Source organism: Mobula birostris, chromosome 2 (assembly GCF_030028105.1).
Source record: "Mobula birostris isolate sMobBir1 chromosome 2, sMobBir1.hap1, whole genome shotgun sequence".
NCBI classification, from domain to species: Eukaryota; Metazoa; Chordata; class Chondrichthyes; order Myliobatiformes; family Myliobatidae; genus Mobula; species Mobula birostris.
The window spans coordinates 48,452,126-48,475,668 of record NC_092371.1 but is presented as its reverse complement, the minus strand read 5'-3'; the positions used below and the strand labels follow the sequence as shown (position 1 = coordinate 48,475,668).

The following is a 23,543-nucleotide window of genomic DNA, read 5'->3' as shown; positions in this document are numbered from 1 at the left end:
TAATTTCTTTTGCAACCATATTCAATCCTCAAGTAGGAGACCAACAGGTATTGCTTGAGACTATCAATAAGGCTGACAAAATTGTCATAAGAAATTACACAATTAATTACATGGTACAAAGTTCCTCTGTTTATTTGAAGGGAAATTAATAAACTGAGTTTCAGAGTGTTAAATAACATTTGTTTCATCTGTTGTTGTTGTTTCAGATCTCCTCTCCCATTTCAGTTATAAACAGTGACATCAGATCTAAAAAGATTGCTGTGATAAGTGATGTTTGTGAGTCCATGAAACAGCAACTTTTGGTCCTAGTGGAGTGGGCCAAATACATCCCAGCTTTCTGTGAGCTAGCACTGGACGACCAGGTTTGGAACACTTGTTTTAATACAAATTAATAATAATTCTTTAAAAACTGCCACAGCTGGTGAAATGGATATCTGCGGCACTGTGCAAACCTAATATTCATCACCCAGAGTAGGAAATGGTGGGGTAACATCAGTACATTACTTAAAGCACTAACTAGGTGAGATGAGTGCAGTACAAGAGCTAGATCTTGCTTTTCTAGTGACCAATGCAGTGGTGAACTGATAGGTGATGCATTCTGGAGTGAAGTTGCGTCTCAGATTTAATAGTTTGCTCGGTTTGCTTCAATGCATATTTATAAGAAAAATGAAAATATTATGTATTCATAATCCCTAATAAAATACATACGTGCGGTGATTGATAAGTTCGTGGCCTAAGGTAGAAGGAAATGAGTTATACAGCTCTTGTTACACGCACATGCAGTTCAACTCTTTGAGTGATTATGCAGAAAGTTTGAAGTTAATAACTCATCTCCTTCTACCTTAGGCCACGATCTTATCAATCACCCCGATGAGTTATTAACTTCAAACTTTCTGCATAATCACTCAAAGAGTGGAACTGCATGTGCATGTAACGAGAACTATATTACAGTTTTCAGCCCCAGAATTTTTGGGGGCATCTTAGAGATGTGAAGATGATGCATTGTATAGAACAAGAAAATGTGGGGAAGGATTTCATAAACATTTTGCGGTAAATATATTTTGAAATCAATGGGAATTTAGAGTGTAAAGGAGGCAGCTGGTGTGAGAAGCTGACATCTCAACTGAGCAGATGAAAGCTACCAAATTATCGAACCCTGGAATCCAGTGGTGAAAGTCCATGGTACTCACTGGTTGTGTGCATGACGGAAGGTTGATTGAAACCCTCTCCCTACAGACTAAATGCAGTGCACCACACCATTTGTTCCCAAAGAGATATGTGTGCCTCTAAGACAATGCAGAATAGAGAAATCCCTGAAATATGTGAAGTAGAAAAGTGACACCTAAGGAAGTTCTAACTAGGGGAAAGTCAAAATTACAGGGAATATAATACACCCGACTTACTTCCAAAGAAAACTTCTCCAGAAAATGCATCGCTTTAAAATCCATTGCCTGTCACAATTAGAATGTTGCTTTGGTGATGTTCTCACATTTGAAAACAATGAATGTAAAATATCTAAAAGAATATGATAACGTTACAATGTGCATCTGATGTTTATTAATTGTGAGATATGGCCAATTAGAGCTGACATGGTCATATGGATAATAAATTTAAACTCCTTCCTTTCTTTCCTCCCCTCTCCAATGATGCTGACTTCCAAATTCATTCACATTTTTGTAAGGAAATACCAATAGTACCCTCAATATTTTCTCACACTTGGCAGGAGTAGTACTGATAAAGGCCTAGGAAACGATGGTTCCCTAGGAGCTTTCTCAACCAGGAAATATGCGTGCCTTGTGGAAGAAGCTGAACATGGATGAAATAACCAAAAAGGAGATTTAGGAAAACTAAAATATAGCTTCAGGTAATACTAAACCTGTCAATTGCACTGTTAACATTAAAATCTAACAACGGAAGCAAAACTAGCCTCATTGACATTCTTCTTTGGAATAAATAGTTAAACATTTTGTTGTTGTACACAACACTTTTACCATTTTAATGTTACATTTTAAACATTTGTGAGAAACATTAACACTGGACAAACAAAGTATTAAGTCACTAATTGTTACACATATCATTTGTTGAATACCTCAGCATTTTTTTTATTTTGAAGGACTACCTAATGCTTGTTCCATGAAATTTATGTTACTAGTTCCAAAGGAGCACAAATACTTTAATGTAGTTTTAATTTCAGTAATAAGTTCCTTTGCTTTATCAGTCCCACTCACACATCAAGTTAAGTCATTTCATAATAGTTACTATGCATGCTTTTATACTGTGTTATTAGTGTTCATGTGTCCAAGAGACAAAAATACACTCAGAGGTATTGTGGTTACATGAATAGAACACCACAGTTAACTGACAGTAATAAAAGTTTATTAATCCTTCCTAATATTTTTGGTCATATATACGCTCGGTGGCCTTCTGTACCTAATAAGGTGGCCACTAAGTCTGTGTTTCATAGTCTCTTGCTGCTGTAGCACATTCACTTCAAGGTTTAATGTGCTGTGTATTCAGAATTGCTCTTCTGCATGCCACTGTAGTAACACATGCTTATTTGAATTACTACCGCCATCCTGTCAACTTGAACCAGCCTGCCATTAACCTTTGATCTCTCTCATTAACAAGGCTTTTTCACCCAGAGAAGTGCCACTCACTGGATTTTTTTTTTTGTTGTTTTGCACACCATTCTCTGTAAACTCTAGAGACTATTGTGTGTGAAAATCCCAGGTGATGAGTAGTTTCTGAAATACTCAAACAACCCCATCTGGCACCAAAAATCTTTCCATTGTCAAAATCATTTAGATCACATTTCTTTCCCTTTCTGATGTTCGATCTGAATGAAACTGAACCTCTTGACCATATCTGCATGCTTTTATGCTTTGAGTTGCTGCCGCATGATTGGCTGATTAGATATTTCCATTCACAAGTAGGCGTGCAGGTGTATAGGTGTACTTAATAAAGTGGCCAGTGAGTATAATAAATGTCATTTTCTCTGATCTTACCCCTCAAACACTGTGCTGACCAAGAAATGCATTTCTAGCTCAATTCAAAATGAATTACTGACTGAACAAATAAAATACAACTCTATACAAAAACTTTGGATAGATCATACTTATGTGCATGAGGATGTACAGCATATATTATGCCCAGTTTCAAAATGGAGTTCCATTACTGTATCATTAAGCGTCATCACATCACTATGAAAGGAACACATTAAAACAGATGATGAGAGGATCTGGCCGCATGAAAGGGCATGCTGTGAGAACACTGTGATTTTGTCAATGCATAAATATATTTCTCTACGGTCATGGGGCAATCACTAAAACCATAGTTCAATCTGAGTCAGTATTTTTGATAGAAGGAACATTGCTAAGGAGCATAAATTGGAACAGATAAGCTGCAATTGATATGCTTTGTTTCCAAAAGCCAACATAGTGGTGTTTAAGCACGGATTATTTTAAGTGCAGTTCCTTTTCTGACTTTGCATTTTTTATAGAAAGTTGAGATGTGGGTTTGACTTTGGTGCAATGGAAGAAAATAGCTGGAAAAAAAAGCTGTGAAACCATTCCAAGCTACCAAACTATTTTCCCATTTGGAATAGATCTTGCTTGCAGCATACTTTTCCATCTTAGAAATATCAGATTTCCATCAGTTTGAGCTTGCTCGGACATTTCATTGGATCACATCATAATCTCCATTCGACCCCATGTAATTCCCATTACATCTTTTTCCTTGATAAACCAAAGAAACAAAAGATTATCTGTAACAGCCTTAAAATTCTCCACCAGCTTTTTCAGAAACGGTTTTGATTTCCTGAACTATTTGTGAGAAAACATTTTCTGATTTCAATATTAAATTTGCTAGCTCTCATTTTACTTGCCTATTTATTGGGTGGACTGAAAAACTATTCAAGAATTGAAAATGAAGTTAATTCTTGATTATATGTGTATTAAAGGGGATCAATGAAATGTTAAGTTGCAAGATTCTCTGATTTATTTAATAATCAGCAAGTTTTGAGTTGAGAAAATGTAATCAATATTAATCATGGATTGATTCGAGTAGGTTGCCTTGCTACGAGCCCATGCTGGGGAACATTTACTGCTTGGAGCTGCCAAACGTTCCATGATGTACAAAGATGTTCTGCTCTTGGGTAAAACAATTATTTTTAACATACTTTTTTGCATGAGACATTTGTGAAATAATAAGTCAATTCAGAACATTGTAGGAATATCCCTGAAATCTGTACTGCTTCCTTTCATCTTTAAAGGAAATGACTACATCATTCCACGCAATTGTCCAGAGCTGGAAATAAGCCGTGTTGCAACGAGAATTCTAGATGAATTAGTTCAGACGTTTCAGGAGATCCAAATAGACGACAATGAATATGCTTGCTTAAAAGCCATTGTTTTCTTTGATCCAGGTAGGTCATCAGAGACGCATGCAACAGAACTGAGTGGGTCAACATTAAGATCTGCTTTGTAGATTATCAATAACAGAGCACTTTGTATATTGCTGAGATTTACATTGTTATTCATTTAATGCCAGAAACTAAGAAGATGACAGCTGAATATTCTACAAGACTGCCATGTAGTCTTGAAAGCATTCCTCCCTTGGTGTTTTTACTATTTGCATTATGTTCTTCAGTGATTGCTTCCTTGTAGGTTGTTTGTCAGTATGATAGGAGGCTATCTCTACATAATGACGTTTAATGTCATAATGTCATAAAATAATAATTCATAGCTGATTATTGAGAAGTAAGTCTGTAAATGTTACTTGTGTAGTATATCAAATATAAGATAAGAAAGGTATTTCTATAAACCTGTTAATTCCCCTTAACTAAATCCATAAAATAAAAACTTTTTAAAAAGAAAAATATTTTAATAAAGCATGAGCGTTACCAGAAATGTAGGTAAAATTACACCCTAAGTTTCTATTTAGATGTTTATGAATCTGGACATGATATATCCAAGAAAAGAGTGGATCAATACTGCCAGAAGGACTTTCTTCATACATTTATGTTTACTAGATTTTCATAGCCCAAATTTGTCCCTCAGAATTCCTTAGCTTCCAGAGTTCTCTGACTATATGATCACCAACATTCAGAATATCTGTTTCCAGTCTGCCACTTCCTGCCTCCACTTCACTAACCTTGTAACTGGGGTGGGGGGAGGGGGAGGAAAGGTCAAAGACCACCAGGTTAGAAATTGGTATGTTAGGATTTCAACTGAGCCTTTGTTTTTTCTCCTTCCTTGGGATACAGCAGGGTACTCTACAAGATCACCTACCAACAAATATGTCCATAATCTGTCAGAGTTGTAAAATTAACTATTAGGCACTCTTTCTAGTATGGGTTGCTGACATTGGTGCTGAAGGAGAGATGTAAGAATATTCTGGACAATAACTGCAGAAATCCAGCACTAAATTGAGGGGCAAGATGTGTACTGCATCTGACCCCTCAGCTCAATATGACTGAGCTCTTTCCATGAATTCAAGACAGAACCCAGCAACATAAATAAGGTCAGATGTACTGGGCAGTTTGTAGGCAAAGAAATAACAGCTTAATATATGCAACATAAGCATAGAAACTGGAATGCTAAGCTATGGGCATTAAATAACGATACTCATCATTGTAAAAGTAGAAACTTTGCATCATTATTAACTTTTCACTGATTGTTGAAGCTAGTACTTCCAAAGAACTAAATTAGTCAGTCATCTGTTATATAATGTAACACTCTAATGGCCAGTGCTTAAACCCCTATACTATGTGTAAGTAGTCCAAACAGTCCTGACACAGGATTTCGATCGAAATGTAATTAATTCCTATCCTCCCACAGATGTTGCTAGAGCTGCTGAGTTCTTCCAGTGGATTGTTTGTTAGTCCAAACAAAAGATACATTTAGAACAACATTAAAACTCTAAAAATAGCATGCCATCTTTCAGTTAGAACATCCACCATTCCCCACTGAATGGGTAGGTAGAGGAATGTTATCCTCAAGTATATTAGATGAACTTGGGTCAACAAGTTTTCCAAATTTGATTTATCCTTACTACTTGAAATTTTCTCAAGAGCTTAGCCAACCTTTCTGGTGAATAAATGAGCCATATATAATGCAAAGTTTGCAGGTTCCTTTCATAGTCTTTCTGTGTTAGATGATCTCAGAGGGAGGAAACAGGGTGTCATAATTCTTTTAAGCTTGATTCAATTCCTAATCATTATCCAAGTAACCTCTACTCGCTAAGGCTCGAGCAATTCCAAGACCAATTCAGGTTTGAATTTAAGTTTATCTGCATTTATATAACTTTCAAGTACACACTGCCTTGGTTCATATTGATTAATGAACACTTGTTTAAGGTATCAAGGAATAAGTGTTGCCTATTCAAGTAAGATCTTGAAAAGCAACAGGAAGTCAGAGCTTTGCTGTCCTCATTCTGTTGGCAAAAAGTTAGTGTACAATTGGAATCAAACAAAGATTTAGGCTTGAACTTTCCCAAGAATTACTTTTCCACTAACACAGTGACTTCATAAAGATGCAACACACACCCTGTTAAATCGTGTAAACTAACTAAGGCACAATTAACAGGGCCAAAGCAGTTCCAAGGAAACTCTTAGCCAATTCTTAATTTTTTGAAGGGTATAGACATAAGATGGGATTTATTCCTTTGTTTGTGGTACTTGTCTCTGGTCCAAGTGCAACAGTTTGCTACAGATTTGGAGTCTTGATAGGGAAAGCTTTGATAGGGGAATTTAAATTTTGCTGCAGATTCTTTTTTAATGTTTGTGGCTATGCTTCAGATATCAATGTCCATTATGTCAACTCATATTGATGTGATCAATCTAGCATTGCTTTTGCAGTGCTGGCCATTTGCACTCTGAAAATGCAGGAACAATATCCTCTAATGTCATACTGTAATAGTCCAATTACCTGAAATAAAATGTTTAATATGGTTCACATTTTTATAAACCAGATTATCTCTCCTTTTTAACAACAGATTATAGACAAGGAAATGAAGTGGTACAATACAGCTTTGAAATGATGAATTAATTCCTATCCGCAGATGCCAAGGGCCTCAGCAACCCTGCCAAAATCAAGCGCATGCGGTTCCAGGTACAAGTCAGTTTGGAGGACTATATTAATGACAGACAGTATGACTCTCGTGGTCGATTTGGAGAGCTGCTGCTATTGCTTCCTACTCTACAGAGTATCACCTGGCAAATGATAGAGCAAATTCAGTTTGTCAAACTCTTTGGGATGGCTAAGATTGACAATCTACTTCAAGAGATGCTTCTGGGAGGTAAGAAGCCATTTTAAACAAAATGCATAATTAGGTTTGTCCCTAAAAAACTCAAGTTAAATCAAAGAATAATAAAAATCATGTTAAAGCAAAGGATAATATTTAAATTAGTATCCTTTTTAAAAGAATGTTTTATTCAAAGTTAACTTGGTGCTTCATTTTGCTAAAACTGATGTCTAAGTTCGGCATTGAATACAATCATAGAAACCATGGGTTATTTTCTACTCAGTTCTAGAGGTAATTCACCATCACATTGACAGCGGCTGAATTAACTCTCTGTGTATACTCATTTTTCTGTACTTTTAATTGTCCTGTTAAACTTATGTAAGTATTCTAAGTGTTTTTTGCAAGTTTATCTTGTTGGCCTTTTTTCCAGATTCTCATACATTTTTTGTTCTTCAGGAACTGCAAATGAAACACCACATACACACCACTCACTACATCCTCACCTGGTCCAGGAACACTTGGCAACTAATGTCATCGTGGCCAGTGCAATGCCTGCTCCAGTACACAACGGACAGATCTGTGAGTATTAACCAATGTTTTCCAAAACCTGAAATTACTGTGCTAATACTATGGCTTTTGTTTCTTAATTCAAGCTTCCATGACCTGTTTTAATGTAATTGTTCTACTTTTAATTGTGACAAAATTCCAAATAGGAAGGGTATATAGTCAGTTTGTACCAATGAAGCTATTAATATCTTTAAGCAAGCTCAATCACAGTGAGGACTTAGATTTGTATTTCCTCTCATTAATGAGAGAACAACCATTCTCTGCCTTACATTTCTAGCAACTGTGAACTCAAACTTTACTTCCCTATACCCTAATCTGTGATTTGGTCAACAGCAAGAGGGAGAACTCTATTCATGAGACTATGTAAAAAGTAAACAGAGGACTAATTTCCAGCCCTTATATCACATTCACATGAGAAGAGCAGGATGAGTATTCCATTAATCTCTAGCCACAATCCACAATGTCTTTCGTTGGATTAATACTACTGCAACATTCTATTTATGTGTGACATAAATAAATTCAAGTACATGCTTGCATTGCCAGATTTTCCTTTGAAAATTTAAGATTTTTTCTTGTTTTTTTTTATATATGTATGTCACAGCGACACCTGAAACTCCTTTACCATCTCCTCCTGGAGGTTCAGCATCAGAGCCATACAAACTAGTAACAGGCTCTGTACCATCAGTATCAAAGCCACCAACATCCATTCCAAAACAGGAGGTAATTTAACATCTCATCTGCACCAATGGGACGCATTTAACGGCAAACTTACTAAATAACTAACTATACTGAGCTTCTTCACCAAGAGGACTGCATAATGAGGTTACTTTAATGAGAATTATGTTCTATTTTTACTGAGTGATGCAAATGAATCCAAAGGTTAAAGTTAAGATAAATGTTTAATTTACTATCACAAAAATATTGTACCTTTGTGTTTTCAAGAGTCGGCTGTGGAAACATTATTTCAATTCATTTAATTATCTTGAATTTTTTCTGTGAAATGACAATTATTTCTTGCATCTTAAGGGTTGATTTTAGAGTCAGAGTCACAGAATCATACAGCAAAGAAACAGGCCCTTCTGCTGAACTGGTCCATATCAATCAGGATTCCAATCTAAGCTCATCCAATTTACCTTTATTTGATACCTATTCCTCCATACTTTCCTACTCATGTACCTTCCCATGTACATTTAAACTACGGTTTTAACTGTAGATTCTAACAATATTTTAACTACATCTGCTGAGGTTAGAGCACAGAAGATGACTTATGATTGAATAAATTAGCAGAGGGTTCAGACCAAGTTCCTCATGCTCCTGCTATCTCAAAACTTAACTGGAACAGTTCAGAATAACTATTAATTGAAGGCAGATGCCGGATTCATATCCAAAGATCACAATATGACATTTCATCTATGGCTATTACCAATTTAATTGAAAATTTAGAGTGCAAAATGCAGAAACTAACGGGGTAGTAAAGTAACCTGGATGAGATATGTTTCTAAATTGAAACCCTTCTCCTACACCTTCAATTCCTTTCCTATAGTCTATACCTTCATTCAATACTTATCTTATCAGGAATCTTACCAGACCCCTGTCTTACTGGTCTCACCGGCCAGCTCAATCATTACTTCCACTGGTCTTGGATATAGCCCAGTTCTGAAATACTTAATAAAGTGCAGGGTTATTAAAAGGCTTAACCTGTTGTCGAGGCACACCTGCATAACATTCTCTCTACTCTATACTTGGCTCAGGCTAAAATCAACCCTTGACTTTTACCATTGAATTTTATTGTATGAATTCAAGTTGTAGTAATGAAAATACAAATAAACTACAGATGCTGGGAATCTGAAATAAAAACAGAATATGTTGGAAATATACAGCTGGACAAGCAGCACCTGTGGAGAAAGAAACTGATTTAACATTCCAAGTTGATGGCTTGATGGCAGAAAAAGGACAAAAATCAGAACCAAATATATCTAAAGTTGTAGAAAAGCAAGAGGAGTGGAGAGAACACTAGAAACATTAGGGTAGAGAGCAAGAGGTGCTGAATGATAAGGGTGGTGGTAATGCAGGGTGAGAGAGCAGTGAATCACCAATGATCAATCTGGAGGAGTTGTAAAAGAACAGAAAGTAGAGAGTACAAAACAATTCTGAAACTCTATGACATGCATCATTGCAATGCTGGAAATATGAAATTAAAGCATGTTTCTATTTAAATCTCCTCCACACATTAATAGACTATGACTAACAATTTGTAAGTTGTCTGTTTCCTAAGGTTTCTATTTCTAATGAAAGTCATCAATTTGTAATGTTCTCTATCTCAGATATTAACTAACCTGCCAAGTATTTCCAGCGTTTTCTGTTTTTATTATTTCGAAAATAGTTTCATGTCTTGACACACTTAAGGAATCAGATGTGATCAAGCAGTAGAACTAGATACAAACTGGATTTTGACATAAACTCAGGGTGAATTTGTAAGGTTTGGGGTCAAAATGTTGCTTTTCATCTTCAATGGAGCCTCAACTCACTTATCTCTCTGAATGTTTATCATCTAATATTTATGGTTTTATAATATTTTGGGTTTTTCTATAATTTCATATCTTTTGTCCCTTCCTTCTTTTATTTAGTGTATATACCTATGCTATATTTTTACATTTCCCTTGAAACCATTTCAGTAAGTCAAATTTATGTAGATGTACATATTAGAAAATAGATTTCGTGAAGATTATTTAAAGGTCTTAAAATATTTGAAGAAAAATCACTTAGGCTATAGTGGTGATAATCCTATCAAAATGTTTAAAGAAAACTACAGTTTTTTTTAAACAATAAAAGGCAAAACTGAAGCAAGAATGTACGCAATATGTGTACCTTGCATGCTGTGCGAGAGTCTCACATCCATTTTATACCTGTTATACTTAAATGATCTAACAATTTCCCTCGCCTTCAAAAACTTGCTTCTTCCACATAATAATCACAAAAGCATTTATAACAGAAGGATAAAGAGATCACCCTCTAATATTATGACAGTGACCATTCTTCAAAAGTACTTTTAGAGGAAGGTGTAATTTGGAATGCCCTGCCTTTGTGAAAAGTCCTTTATAATTCAAAGTTTTTTCTTTTCCCTTTATTATGTTGTTTTGGAAGGAATGTTTCTGAAGGCACTTCCCTCAAGCCTGTTGTTTTGGTAGAGAATCATGGAAATCCTAGATAAGTATAATTGACTAAGGGAGTCAGTAATTGTCCAAAGCCTGCTTCTTTGCTCAGGCAAGTTATCTACAGTTACAGATGTTTGCTGCACTGCCAACTATTAATAAGAAGATTTTATGCAACACTGATATTAATACATACATACATACTGTATATTTGCAAGCAATAACAAATGTAAGTTTTCTAATAGCCCATAAGTATATTTTTGGAAAAATATGAGAAGCCTTGTCATTTTGTGAGACATACTCAACCAAGTTTATCATTTGAATTCATGCAAGCTCAGTTTTATAACTCAGCACTACTTTGCGTGACAAATTGGTACAGCTTGGAATGTCTGTCTCTACTAACATAAATTCAAATACTATTAAATTTAAGGTGCACTACCTCAGATATATTTCACTTAAGAGACACACCCTGCGATAAATCTAATTAGGCAGGTCTTCTGTTTTCTCTGTCCTACAATTTTTAAATGAGAATTTTCTCTATCTACTAATAATGAGCCATTGATAATGTGTTCATAGTTTACTTTCAGTTTGTTGAGATATATCATTTAAAGCAAATTCTACCTTTAATAGAGGTATAAAATGTGAAAATTTACAAAAGTTAAGCAGATGCCTAAATTATTAATAAATCTAAATACTGTTATTTTACTGATTCAAAGCCAGGTTGCAAAGGCTATTTAGAAATGATAAATTCAGGCAGATCGTGCTGTGAATTCCTTCATCTATAAGCAGAACTTAAGTGTTCTAGCATATTTATTTAAAAAAAACAATTTTATATCAAAAAAAATTATTTTATTCTTATATAAAGAAGTCCCCAAAATCACATGAAATAAATTGTCCTTGTTTATTCTGGTATAATTTTTGGTCCCTCTTAAAATACAGAGGACTTATCTGAATAAGAAGATCCTCACTGGTTTGTAAAGGGTATGCTAAAGTACACAGTTTATAATGTAATAAGTGAGAGAACACTTAAAACATTCTCCTTGATCCACCATGTTGCGACATGTTGATCTCTGCAAAACTTAGATATCAGTTTCTCAAACAAACTTGCTACACTGCATAGTAACCATTGGTGACCCAGAGTTGATCCAGCCTTAGCTGGACAATCTGATGGCTGACCAGACTTTGTCAGGAGATAGCATTAAGACTTTGAGCAAACTCTGTTAAAAAAAACTGATTGATTGCAGGACTGAATGAATGTACTGAAGCTAGGATCTAGGGCAACTTCAACAATCAAAATTCATTACATATATACATGGACCCTAAAGATCAAAAATAATGTCAGGCCTCTGAATTGTTATTCTAAATCTACATCAAAGCGACTGCATAGATACTAGGTGCCTTCTGTCTCGACAATCAATAAGTATGCTCTGCTCCGACAGTATCGATATTCCAAAGCAGCATGATGAGCTGATATTTCAACTGACTGACTGTGCCATGATGTGCCATTCTACAATACCTTAAGAAGCTTATAACTCAATGCACTTTGATATTCTGAGGAGAGATGGACTCCCACTGAAGGTTGCAATGAAATGAAGAATGAGGAAGATCCCATGATGAGGCTGGCATTTAAAACAAAACTATCCAATCAGATATCATAATTATTTACACGTATACTGCCAATTCAAGTTAACTCAGGAATTCTCAGTTTTCAAAAGCTTACTGAAGGGTAACATCTTGCCCATGTTTTAGCAAAAATAATGTTTGAATATGTGAATCTATTCACATGATACAACAGCTTTGTCTTTCAATGTGTTTTTGTTTTGCATTTCAGTTAGATAGAAATGTTCTTATTTTCAATGTCTATGATGCAAATATGATGCATTTACTACAAATCACAATTCTGTTATCAAGGGTTGATATCCCAACAAGTTTAGTGACATTTATTTTGGCCTTTACTTGTTTGTAATATATGTGCCTGTGATAACCATTAACAGACTGGTCACTACAAATTTTGCACTTCCTATTTTTGAATTACTTCAGTACTTTCAGCAACTGGGTGTTTTTCACTTGGTCATAACTGCCAGGGGCTCAAAAATGTTTAAAAGAAAATAATTCTTGATATAACTGTGGTCAAGTAGCATTTATTTGTATATAATAAATAAAACCAATGTTGCTAATTACTTTATTCTAATATGGGTGTAATTTTTCTTGTAACTATGACATTATTATCATAAATAATATTGATGATTAATGACAATTAAGACATTAATGATAGTTCTTTAACATATCTGTACTCTATAATTTTTTGACCTTGCCATTTTCACTTTGCAAGGTATTCCCTTATTGGTATTTCTTTGCAAAAGAAAATGTTGCTGCAAGTCTCTGATAAATACTGCCTCATTACTCAATACTGTAATTATTAACATATTGTTGCCATTCTTTTAATCCATGTAAAAACAGAAATAATAAATGAGATATTTTCTATGTTTTTAATTGTTTCTTGACTATTGTATCATTTTGTCTCAAGGACAATGCTTCGCAGTTGTACTAAATGTAGAAAATGCTGATTATGCACAGCAGGTCTATCACCCTGCAGAATACAAAAGATCAATTAACGTATCAGACTTAGACCATAAGATCATTAGACATAGGAGCAGAATTAAGTCATCTGGCCCATTGAGTCTGCTCCGCCACTCAATCACAGCTGATCCTTTTTTCTATCTCCTTCTCAACCCCAGTTCTTGGCCTTCTTCCTGTATCCTTTGATGCCATTCCAATCAAGAATCTATCAATCTCTCCCTTAAATACACCCAACAATCTGGCCTCCGAGCTGCATGTGGCAGCAAGTTCCACAAATTCACCACCTTTTGGCTAAAGAAACTTCTCCACATCTCTGTTTGAAAGGGCACGCTTGTGTCCTAAGACAATGCCCTCTTGTCCTAGAGGTTTAGAGCCCTCCCTTCTGAATGTTATTTGAATTTACTTTTAAATTATTTTATTGTGTTGCGCAATATCTGAATTTGTGTAATTGTGAAAAATGGAATTGTTGAAATGAACTCTTCCTGTAAAATTCTGTAATATTTCTACAATAGAAAAGATTGGAGCCGCCACTATTTGAAATATTGATAGTGAGTGCAAGTTCTGAACTGAAGGTTATCATTAGCAATTACAATGTTCTTCAATGCACCTTTCTACAACCAAGAAGTTTAGATCATAAGACCAGAAGACATAGGAGCAGAATTAGGCCATTCAGCCATTGAGTCTGCTCTGCCATTCCATCATGGCTGATCCTGGATCCCACTCAACCCCATACACCTGCCTCCTGCCATATCTTTTGATGCCCTGACCAATCAGGAAACAATCAACTTTCACCTTAAATATATGCATGGACTTGGCTTCCTCCACAGTCTGTGGCAGAGCATTCCACAGATTTACTACTCTCTGGATAAAACAATTCCTCCCTACCCCTGTTCTTAAGAGTTTCCCCTTTATTTTGTGGCCGGGCCCTCTAGTTCTGGATACCACCGCCTCAGGAAACATCCTCTCTACATCCACCCTATCTAGTCCTTTCAACATTCAGTAGGTTTCAGTGAGATCCCCCCCCCCAAATCCCCCGCATTCTTCTAAATTCCAGTGAGAACAGGCCCAAAGCTGCCAAACGCTCCTCATATGTTAACCCCTTCATTCCAGGGATCATCCTCGTGAGCCTCCTCTGGACTCTTTCCAATGACATCACATCCTTTCTGAGATATGGGGCCCAAAACTGTTGACAATGTTCCAAGTGTGACCTGACAAGTGTCTTATAAAGGCTCAGCATTATCTCCTTGCTTTTATATTCTATTCCCCTTGAAATAAATGCCAATATTGCATTTGCCTTCTTTACCACAAACTCAGCCTGTAAATTACCCTTCTCGGAATCTTGCATGAGGACTCCAAAAAGTCCCTCTGCACTTCTGATGTTTGAATTTTATTGATCAGTAAACTGTAAAAAATAAAATTAGCATCAATGTGGTTCAATAATTTTAATTGGGAAGAAATCTACTATTCCTTTCAGTCTGTCATATTTCTGTCAAAGACACAATATATCCCTCACTCTACCATCAACCACATGATCAAAGTGGGGAACCTTAAAGCATAAAAACAGAAAGTGCCAGAAACACTTGACTAGAAAGCAGCATCTGTGGAAAAAAAGAGTTAACTTTTCAGGTCAAAGACTCATCATCAAAGTCTTCAAGGAGGAAATGTTACCTCCAATGACCATGGTCTCCCAATGGTGTAGTCAAACATCAAGTTGCAGAGAGAGGTACAGAGGCCTAGATTTTGAAGTTTATTGATCAGTACTGCGGTGATGATGGTGTTGAACACTGAACTGTAATCAATAATCAGCAGCCTGCATAAGTATTGTTGTTTTCCAAGAGGTCCAAGGCCAAGTGGAAAGCCAATGAGACTGTATCTACTGTAGACCTATTGTTGTGGTAGGCAAATTACAGTGGGTCCAGGTCCTTGCTTAGGCAAGAGTTAATTCTAGCCATGATCAACCTCTCAAAGAACTTCATCACCATAGATGTGAATGTAACCGGGCAATAGTCATTGAGGCAGCTTATACTGCCTCACAATACTGCACCAAAATGAGCCATGAAAATATTTTAGGTCCATTGTTTTAACTCGAATTTGCTTGGCATTTCATGACCTGGAAACTGTTGTTTGTTTAAATGTGTCAAACAATTGGTGTGCATTGCTAGAGCAGCTAAAGAATGTGTCAGAGCCTGAGTCCAGTCACATGCAATCAACTCTTTCCACCGTGATGCTCTTTACACCACACCCCCACCCATCCCATTTCTACTCCTCAGTCCTTCCCCATCCAACCAGCTGATCTGCTTTCTCCCCATCCCCAAAATTAGCAAGCAGCTGGTCCAAATGATTTTCTCTGAGTTCGCCTTTCTGAGATGGTGAGAGCTCTTGGAGAAAGGCATTAGTGCAAGTTGATATATATGAGCTAGCGCTTTACTCTTCGGAGAGAAGGAGGATGAGAGGAGACATGATAGAGGTGTACAAGATAATAAGAGGAATAGATAGAGTGGATAGCCAGCACCTCTTCCCCAGGGCACCACTGCTCAATACAAGAGGACATGGCTTTAAGGTAAGGGGTGGGAAGTTCAAGGGGGATATTAGAGGAAGGTTTTTTACTCAGAGAGTGGTTGGTGCGTGGAATGCAATGCCTGAGTCGGTGGTGGAGGCAGATACACCAGTGAAGTTTAAGAGACTACTAGACAGGTATATGGAGGAATCTAAGGTGGGGGCTTATATGGGAGGCAGGGTTTGAGGGTCGGCACAACATTGTGGGCCGAAGGGCCTGTACTGTGCTGTACTATTCTATGTTCTATGTTCTACATGTACTGCTTTGGATTTCTGATGGGAAATTGAGGTGCCAATCTCTTAAAATTGCATGAGGTACTTTGAAGTGCCTTTTCATATGGGTTACAACTTCTATACTCTAATGCTTTGTTTAACTGCATAGAATAACTCAATAAAAATATATCTTTCCCAAAGCAAAACTACATAATAGCTTGCAAATAATGAAATAGCATTGTCCAACAGGTTACACTAAAATCATTAGCCTAATATTTGACTTCAAATTTAGCAGAATTCTATTTTTCTAATTACCTGAAAGCTGTATGGTGGGCAAAATGTTGTACTGACTTCACAAAGTAATTTGGGTGCAGATTCTTGTTCATGTGGGTACTAATCTGGCAGAACTGGTTGCCATCCTTTATTGAAACTGTATACAGATAGTTTGCAGCTTACAGCAGGATACATTTCCTGAGAACTGTTTGTAATCTGACCAGTTTGCTAATTGGAAATGTGGCCATGAAACGAGTTCCACGTGGCAGAAGATGCTTGCAGAGGTGGGCTATCCCATAGGAACATAGTCTTGAGTAGAATTTTACATATCACTTTGCCATTCTTAAGATGAAAGCTGATATAACAGATTTAACCCCAAACCTAACTTGGGCTAATAATAACACAAACACGAGAAAATCTGCAGATGCTGGAAATTCAAGCAACACACACAAAATGCTAGTAGAACACAAGCAGGCCAGGCAGCATCTATAGGAAGAGGTACAGTCGACGTTTTGGGCTGAGACCCACCAGAGTACCTCTTCCTATAGATGCTGCCTGGCCTGCTGTGTTCTACCAGCATTTTGTGTGTGTTGCTTGGGTTAATAATAACATTATTTTAAAAGATTTTACTGCAAATGCTTGAAAAAGGATACTGCTGCTGGCCCAGACAATATGTCTCTAGGTAAGATCCTCAAAATGGACAACAACATGTTCCTGAGTTTGATGTTGCCATGATGAACCTCTCACTAGGTGTGAGTGCAACTGGGTGATTGTCGTTGAGGCAGCTCACCCTGCTCTTCATGGACACTAGCATGATTGTCACTCTTAAGAAGCAGGTGGGAATCTTTGACTGCAGCAGTGAGAGATTGAAGATGTCTTTAAACACTCCCAAGCAGTTGGCTGGCACATGTCTTCAGAGCCCTACCGGGTACACAATCAGAGCCTGAACCCTCTTGAAAGGTATTCTGATGTCGGCCTCTGATAGAGAGATCAGAGGGTCACCAAAAGCTGCAGGGATTCACACAGGTGTAGTTTTATTTTCCCTTTCAAAGTATGCATAAAAAGTCTTGAGCTCATCTGGGAGAGTTTAAAAGCTGGAAAGAGCCTGCATTGAAAATCCAAATTAAATTTGCTTAAAATGAGATCTAAAAATATTGAAAATCCACTCTGCCAGATCATTGATCAGGTGTTGAGGACAAATTTATAACTCTTAGATTTGGAAATTCCTCCACTGGAAAAGCTAAATCTAAATAGGAAAGTTTCTATTTACCAGATTATTGTATTTGTCGGATCCTGATGCTTTTGCAATTGACAGTTTCTTTGGAAGTCAATAATTTGAAGCATAAAACTTATTGCTAGCAATTTTATTAAGTGCTGTATAAATACAGAACCAACAGAAAGATAACAGAAAAGTTAGTCATGGTCATCTCACACTCAAACTAGAGATAGCAAAACATTCCAGTGATAAAAATTAGCCTATAAAATAGCCAGATTTAAGTGGAATGACACCTGCTACTGAAAACTAAGAAGTTTCTAGAAAAATGCAGAAGCAACTTACCATAATTACTGGAAAATTTACTGAACAATTACATGTACACTCAGTGCCCCTGCACTAACACTTTCCAGCCAACTACACTGATGGGTTCAAGGACAGCCTTAATCTGTCACTGCTGCAGTCAGAGATTCCCATCTGCTTCAAAAGGGTGACAATCATACCGGTGCCCAAGAAGAGCAGGTCAGCTGTCGCAATGACAATCACCCATTTGCACTCACATGTTAGGTAACCTCCTGTACATAATAAAATGGCCACTGAGTGGATTTCTGTATGTTTGTACTCTTCTGCATTTGTAAGGTCATTCACTTCAAGGTTTGATGTGTTGTGTGTTCAGAGGTGCACATCACTGTTATAAAGCATGGTTATTTTAATTATGATTGCCTTCCAGTCAGCTTGAAACAGTCTGGCCATTCTCCTCTAACCTCTCTTATTAACCAGGTGGCTTCACCTACAGAACTGTCACTAACTGGATTTTTTTTTGTTCTTTGTACCATTCTCTGTAAATTCTAGAGACTGTTGTGCATGAAAATCCCAGATCAGTGGTCTTTGAGATATTCACACTACCCCATATGGCACAAACAATCATTCCATAGTCAAAGTCACTTACTGTTTGTCTGAACAACAACTGAACCTATTGACCATGTCTACATGCTTTTATGCATTGATTTGCTGCCACATGATTGGATGATTATACGTTTGCATTAGCAAGGAGGTTTATCTAATAGAGTGGCCACTGAATGTATATGGGTGATTATATAAAATTACAAACAGGCATAAGAATGTTAAACTACAAGAAAAATAACAATTTTTACAGGTGAGTATGAGTGAATTTTCTTGAACTATTTATCAATGAGGTCAATAAATTGAATGTTGGTAGATTTTCAGCATAATCTCAACAGCAGAGTAATAGAAATCCCAGTTACGTCAAGGTGTATCTTAGTGAAGACAAGAATTCTTTACACCTGATAATCACTCACAAATAAAATGTGTTTTGCCTACTCTTCAGTGAATTTGCATTCTCAACGGTGCAAAACACAGCATGAGATATTACAAATATTTTCAGTCTGGAAGGAGTTGAATGTAAAAACATTTATTACCACACTCACATTGGCTTCCTGTGCCAATGCAGGCCTTAGCTGGCTCTGGGGGATGTACTTGAGCTGCGGCAGCTGGCCAGTCTCTGTGAGAATATTCTTGCTGAGGTGCAGGCATTGCACACTGCTCCTGGATGAATGTCTGCTCATAAAACTGCTCTCTGAACACCCTTAGCAGAGCAAAACACGCAAAATGCTGGAGGAATTCAGCAGGCCAGGCAGCATCTATGAAAAAAATGTACAGTCGACGATTCAGGCCGAAACCCTTCAGCAAGACTGGAGAAAATAATCAGATACAGCTTCCTGCACAAGACCATCGGCAATCCTCCTCTTCTTCTCTATTAACTCCTCTTCTCCTCATTCTCCTGGGTTATCCTATTCCAAGGTGGTACTACTGCATTGATGACAAGAAGAAACTGGGTATGATGAACAAATAACGTATGTGTGTTAGGAGGAATATCATGTTTATATATGGCACATTCAAATAAAGAGCAGACACGTAGATAGAACAGGGGTATGTAGGAGTTAACCACTGTCAAAGCCATAACTTAAATAGGAGATAATGGCAAAGTGAAACTTTCTAAAATGGTTATAATGAATTAGATACTGTGAACATTTGAATTTGTATCCATAATTTGAGGCCTGGTCCATAGAACTAATTCTTTCAACATGTTTTCACTTTGCTCTTTATAATATCTTACTACTTATTGGCATATGACCAGAGCATGCTTTGAAATACTGTATCCTACTCTGATAACTTATGCAGTTGTCTTATCTTTAGAACTTGCAGAAAAAAGGCAATGACCTAGCTGACATGCTCACACTGTGTACCTATGTAATAAATGCCACATAAGCAGAGTTGATGGAGTCTCTTTTTATGACATGATTAGCCAATTAAGTTTCTTTTTTCTCAACATTACCTGTAAATGTGGCTATCTGGAACACCTAAGAGGTATTAGTTCATCTTACAGTTTATATCCTTTTATTTAAAATCAAGTTTGGCAGATCCTAACAATTGTAAGAATCCGTTTCAACTTACGTTTATACAGTGAAAGCCCAGCATTGCTTAACCTGTACGACTCTGTATTCCAAGCAAGAGTAAAAGCCAATACACTGCAGGCATGTCCATCAGTCACCAGTTAAAATGAATGATTAACTGGGGAAGAAACATCTATTTTGCTCATGTTTATTTTTGAGCTCTGACTTATTTCTGGATAATTCTACTTTGTCCTCGGGTATGGATTTGATAGAATGAACTAGACTGGTACAGCTGGCCCAATAATATGTTAAAATTATAATTAATTAGCAACGGATTTGTAGGCTAATACTTGCAGTTCGTCATGGAATTTGTTGGCCCTATTCATCAGCATTAGCCTTACTGTACTCCAAAGTTGTAACCTTTGTAGAATACAGTCCCAGACAACAGACTTGGGAGAGATCCACGGCATTCATGGGAAATATTCCCAAAATCTCTGTCCCAGGAAAAGTGCCCCCACTCATTGGAGTCAAGGGGAATAGCAATAATGTACAGAGCTAAGTAAAAGATAGTTTTATTTAATTCAGTGCTTACTGTATATCTGCAGCTAAAGGGTTTTAGGTGACGTTGAATGCTTTTCTGATTACTTCATCTATTTTAGTCCTTATTTTAACAGGATGTGCTTTGGCTGGCTGCAAAATTTTGATCGTTCTGCAGGCAAGGGTCGTTTTGCAACAATCCATCTTAAAGATGAGGTCTCAGAATACTTGGAGGCACGTGATAAATTAGGCCATCGTCAGCAGGGTTTCCTCAAGGGAAAATATTGCCTGACAAATCTGTTAGAATTCTTCAAAGAAATAGCAAGCAGTATAGACAAAGAAGAATCCGTTGATGTTGTCTACTTGAATTCTCAGAAGGCCTTTGACAAGGTGTCACACGTGAGACTGCTTAACATGCTACAACTCCTTGGTATTACAGGAAATATTCTAGCATGGATAAAGCAGTGGCTGATTGTCAGGAGTGGGAATAAAGGGAACCTTTACTGGTTGCCTGCCAATGACTAGTGGTGTTCCACAGGGGTCAGTGTTGGGGCTGATTCTTTTTACATTAAATGTCAATGATTTGGATAATGGAATTGATGGCTTTCTTGCAAAGTTTGCAGACAATATGAGGATAGGTGGAGGGGCAGTTAGTTTTGAGGAAGTAGAGAGGCTACAGATGGACTTAGGCAGATTAGGAGAATGGGCAAAGAAGTGTCAGATAGAATACGGCATCAGGAAGTGTATGGTTATGCTCTTTGGTAGAAGAAATGAAAAGTTGACTATTTTTAAAGGAGAGAAAATACAAAAAAAACTGAGGTGTAAAGGGACTTGGAAGTCCTTGTGCAGGATTCCCTAAGGGTTAATTTACAGGTTGAGTCTATGGTGAGGAAGGCAAATGCAAAGTTAGCATTCAAATCAAGAGGACTAAAGTATAAAAGCAAGGATGTAAAGTTGAGATTTTACAAAGGACTGGTGAGTGCTCCCAAGTATTGTGAGCAGCTTTGGGCCCCTTATCTTAGATAGGACATTCTGAAACTGGACAGGGTTCAAAGGAGCTTCAAGATTGAATAGCTTGTCATATGAAGAGCTTTTGATGGCTCTGGGCCTGTATTCACTAGAATTCACAAGTATGGGGGTGACCTCATTGAAACCTATTGAGTGGTGAAAGGCCTTGAAAGAGTGGATGTGGAGAGGATGTTTCTTGTGGTGGGAGAGTCTAAGACCAGAGGACACAGCATCAAAATAGATGGGTGTCCTTTTAGAATGGAGATGAGGAAGAATTTCTTTTGTCAGAGAATGCTGAATCTGAGGAATTCTTTGCCACAGGCAGCTGTGGAGGCCAAGTCTTTATGTATATTTAAGGCAGACGTTGATAGATTATTGATTGGTCAGGGCATGAAGGGGTACAAGGAGATTGGGGCAGAGAGGAAAATTAAATCAGCCATGATGAATTGGAAGAGCAGACTCGGTGGGTCAAATAGCCTAATTCTGCTTCTATGTCTCATTGTTTTATGCTCTTGTGATGGCATTTCTGTACACAAGGCTCCACACCAAGCAAAGCCTTACTGATGAAGATCAGGATAGCCTTGGTCAGGAAGATTGTTCCTCACTGAATGTAGTTGGCTTACCACTGGTGGAAAATTCTGGGCCATGATATAAAAACTTAACAAGAATATCACTGAATATAGAGTAAAGAACAAAGGTAGAACTAAGAAAACGGTTCTGTTGAGAGAGTTTGAGTATCCAGGAATTAGATTTAAATGTAGAATCACAAAGGTAATAATATTTGGATTACTACCTGAGCCACAAGCAAATTGGCACAGCGTTAATTGGATCAATCATTTGGACCTGTTACTCAAAAATTAGTGTGGGTGAAGTGAATTTCAACTCACGGTTTTCCAGTGTCAGTAATGGGAAGAGAACTATGCTGTTGGAATGGAAAACACAGGAATTATACTGAGAGCAGAGATCAGCAACTGAATAGCAATTGAATTAGATAGGACTTTCAATAAGAGAAAGCAGAATGAGTGCAGAGAAATCGAGACTGCAAACGAGCAAAGATGGGAAAGTGATTCGGGTTAGGAAACCAAACTACATCAAGGAGAGGCAAAGACACAAACAAAAGAGGGCACTAACAAAGAGAATCCAGGAAAGAAAAGAATTGAAATGTGCCATAAAGAGCCACAGTGCAGAGATGTCTAAAATACTAAAAATACATTACTGCAAATGAATATATGTTCATTATACGACAGATAAATTAACAATGTAAATAAGTTTAAATAGATCAAATTTAATCGCAGTTACAAAGTCATGGCTACAGAGTATCCAAGGCTGCGAACTTAATGTTGAAAGATAATTGACACTTAGATAGGACACATAAAAAAAATGAAAAGTGCATAATACTGAGAAAAGATGATTCCTCAAAAAAATCAAATTTTAAAAACTCAGTTAGTCCTAAAACTAAAAGACATAAACATAGAAAACCTACAGCACAATACAGGCCCTTCAGCCCACAAAGCTGTGCTGAACATGTCCTTACTTTAGAAATTACCTAGGGTTACCCATAGCCCTCTATTTTTCTAAACTCCATGTACCTATCCAGGAGTCTCTTAAAAGACCCTATTGAATCCACCATCACCTCTGTCATCAGCAGCCCATTCCACACACTCACCACTCTCTGCATCAAAAACTTACCCCTGACATTTCCTCTGTACCTACTTCCAAGCACCTTAAAACTATGTCCTCTCATGCTAGCTATTTCAGCCCTGGGAAAAAGCCTCTGACTATCCACAT

The 23,543-nt window shown here is 37.1% G+C and overlaps 1 protein-coding gene across 4 annotated transcripts in view; it reads left to right on the top strand.

Annotated features, from left to right (window-relative positions):
• hnf4a (hepatocyte nuclear factor 4, alpha) overlaps positions 1-13,430 on the top strand; it is a 68,572-nt gene extending 55,142 nt beyond the window's left edge. For 3 of the 4 annotated variants that reach the window (XM_072240559.1, XM_072240546.1, XM_072240569.1), the window contains exons 5-11: positions 207-362; positions 4,066-4,153; positions 4,271-4,423; positions 7,060-7,296; positions 7,699-7,821; positions 8,411-8,529; positions 12,401-13,430. In XM_072240559.1, the coding sequence (XP_072096660.1) occupies positions 207-362; positions 4,066-4,153; positions 4,271-4,423; positions 7,060-7,296; positions 7,699-7,821; positions 8,411-8,529; positions 12,401-12,424 (900 nt within the window). In that variant the 3' untranslated portion in view covers positions 12,425-13,430. Of the gene's footprint in view, positions 1-206; positions 363-4,065; positions 4,154-4,270; positions 4,424-7,059; positions 7,297-7,698; positions 7,822-8,410; positions 8,632-12,400 lie in introns of all 4 variants that reach the window. The other variant, XR_011882851.1, reaches the window with a different exon arrangement.
• The last annotated feature ends 10,113 nt before the right edge of the window (positions 13,431-23,543 follow it).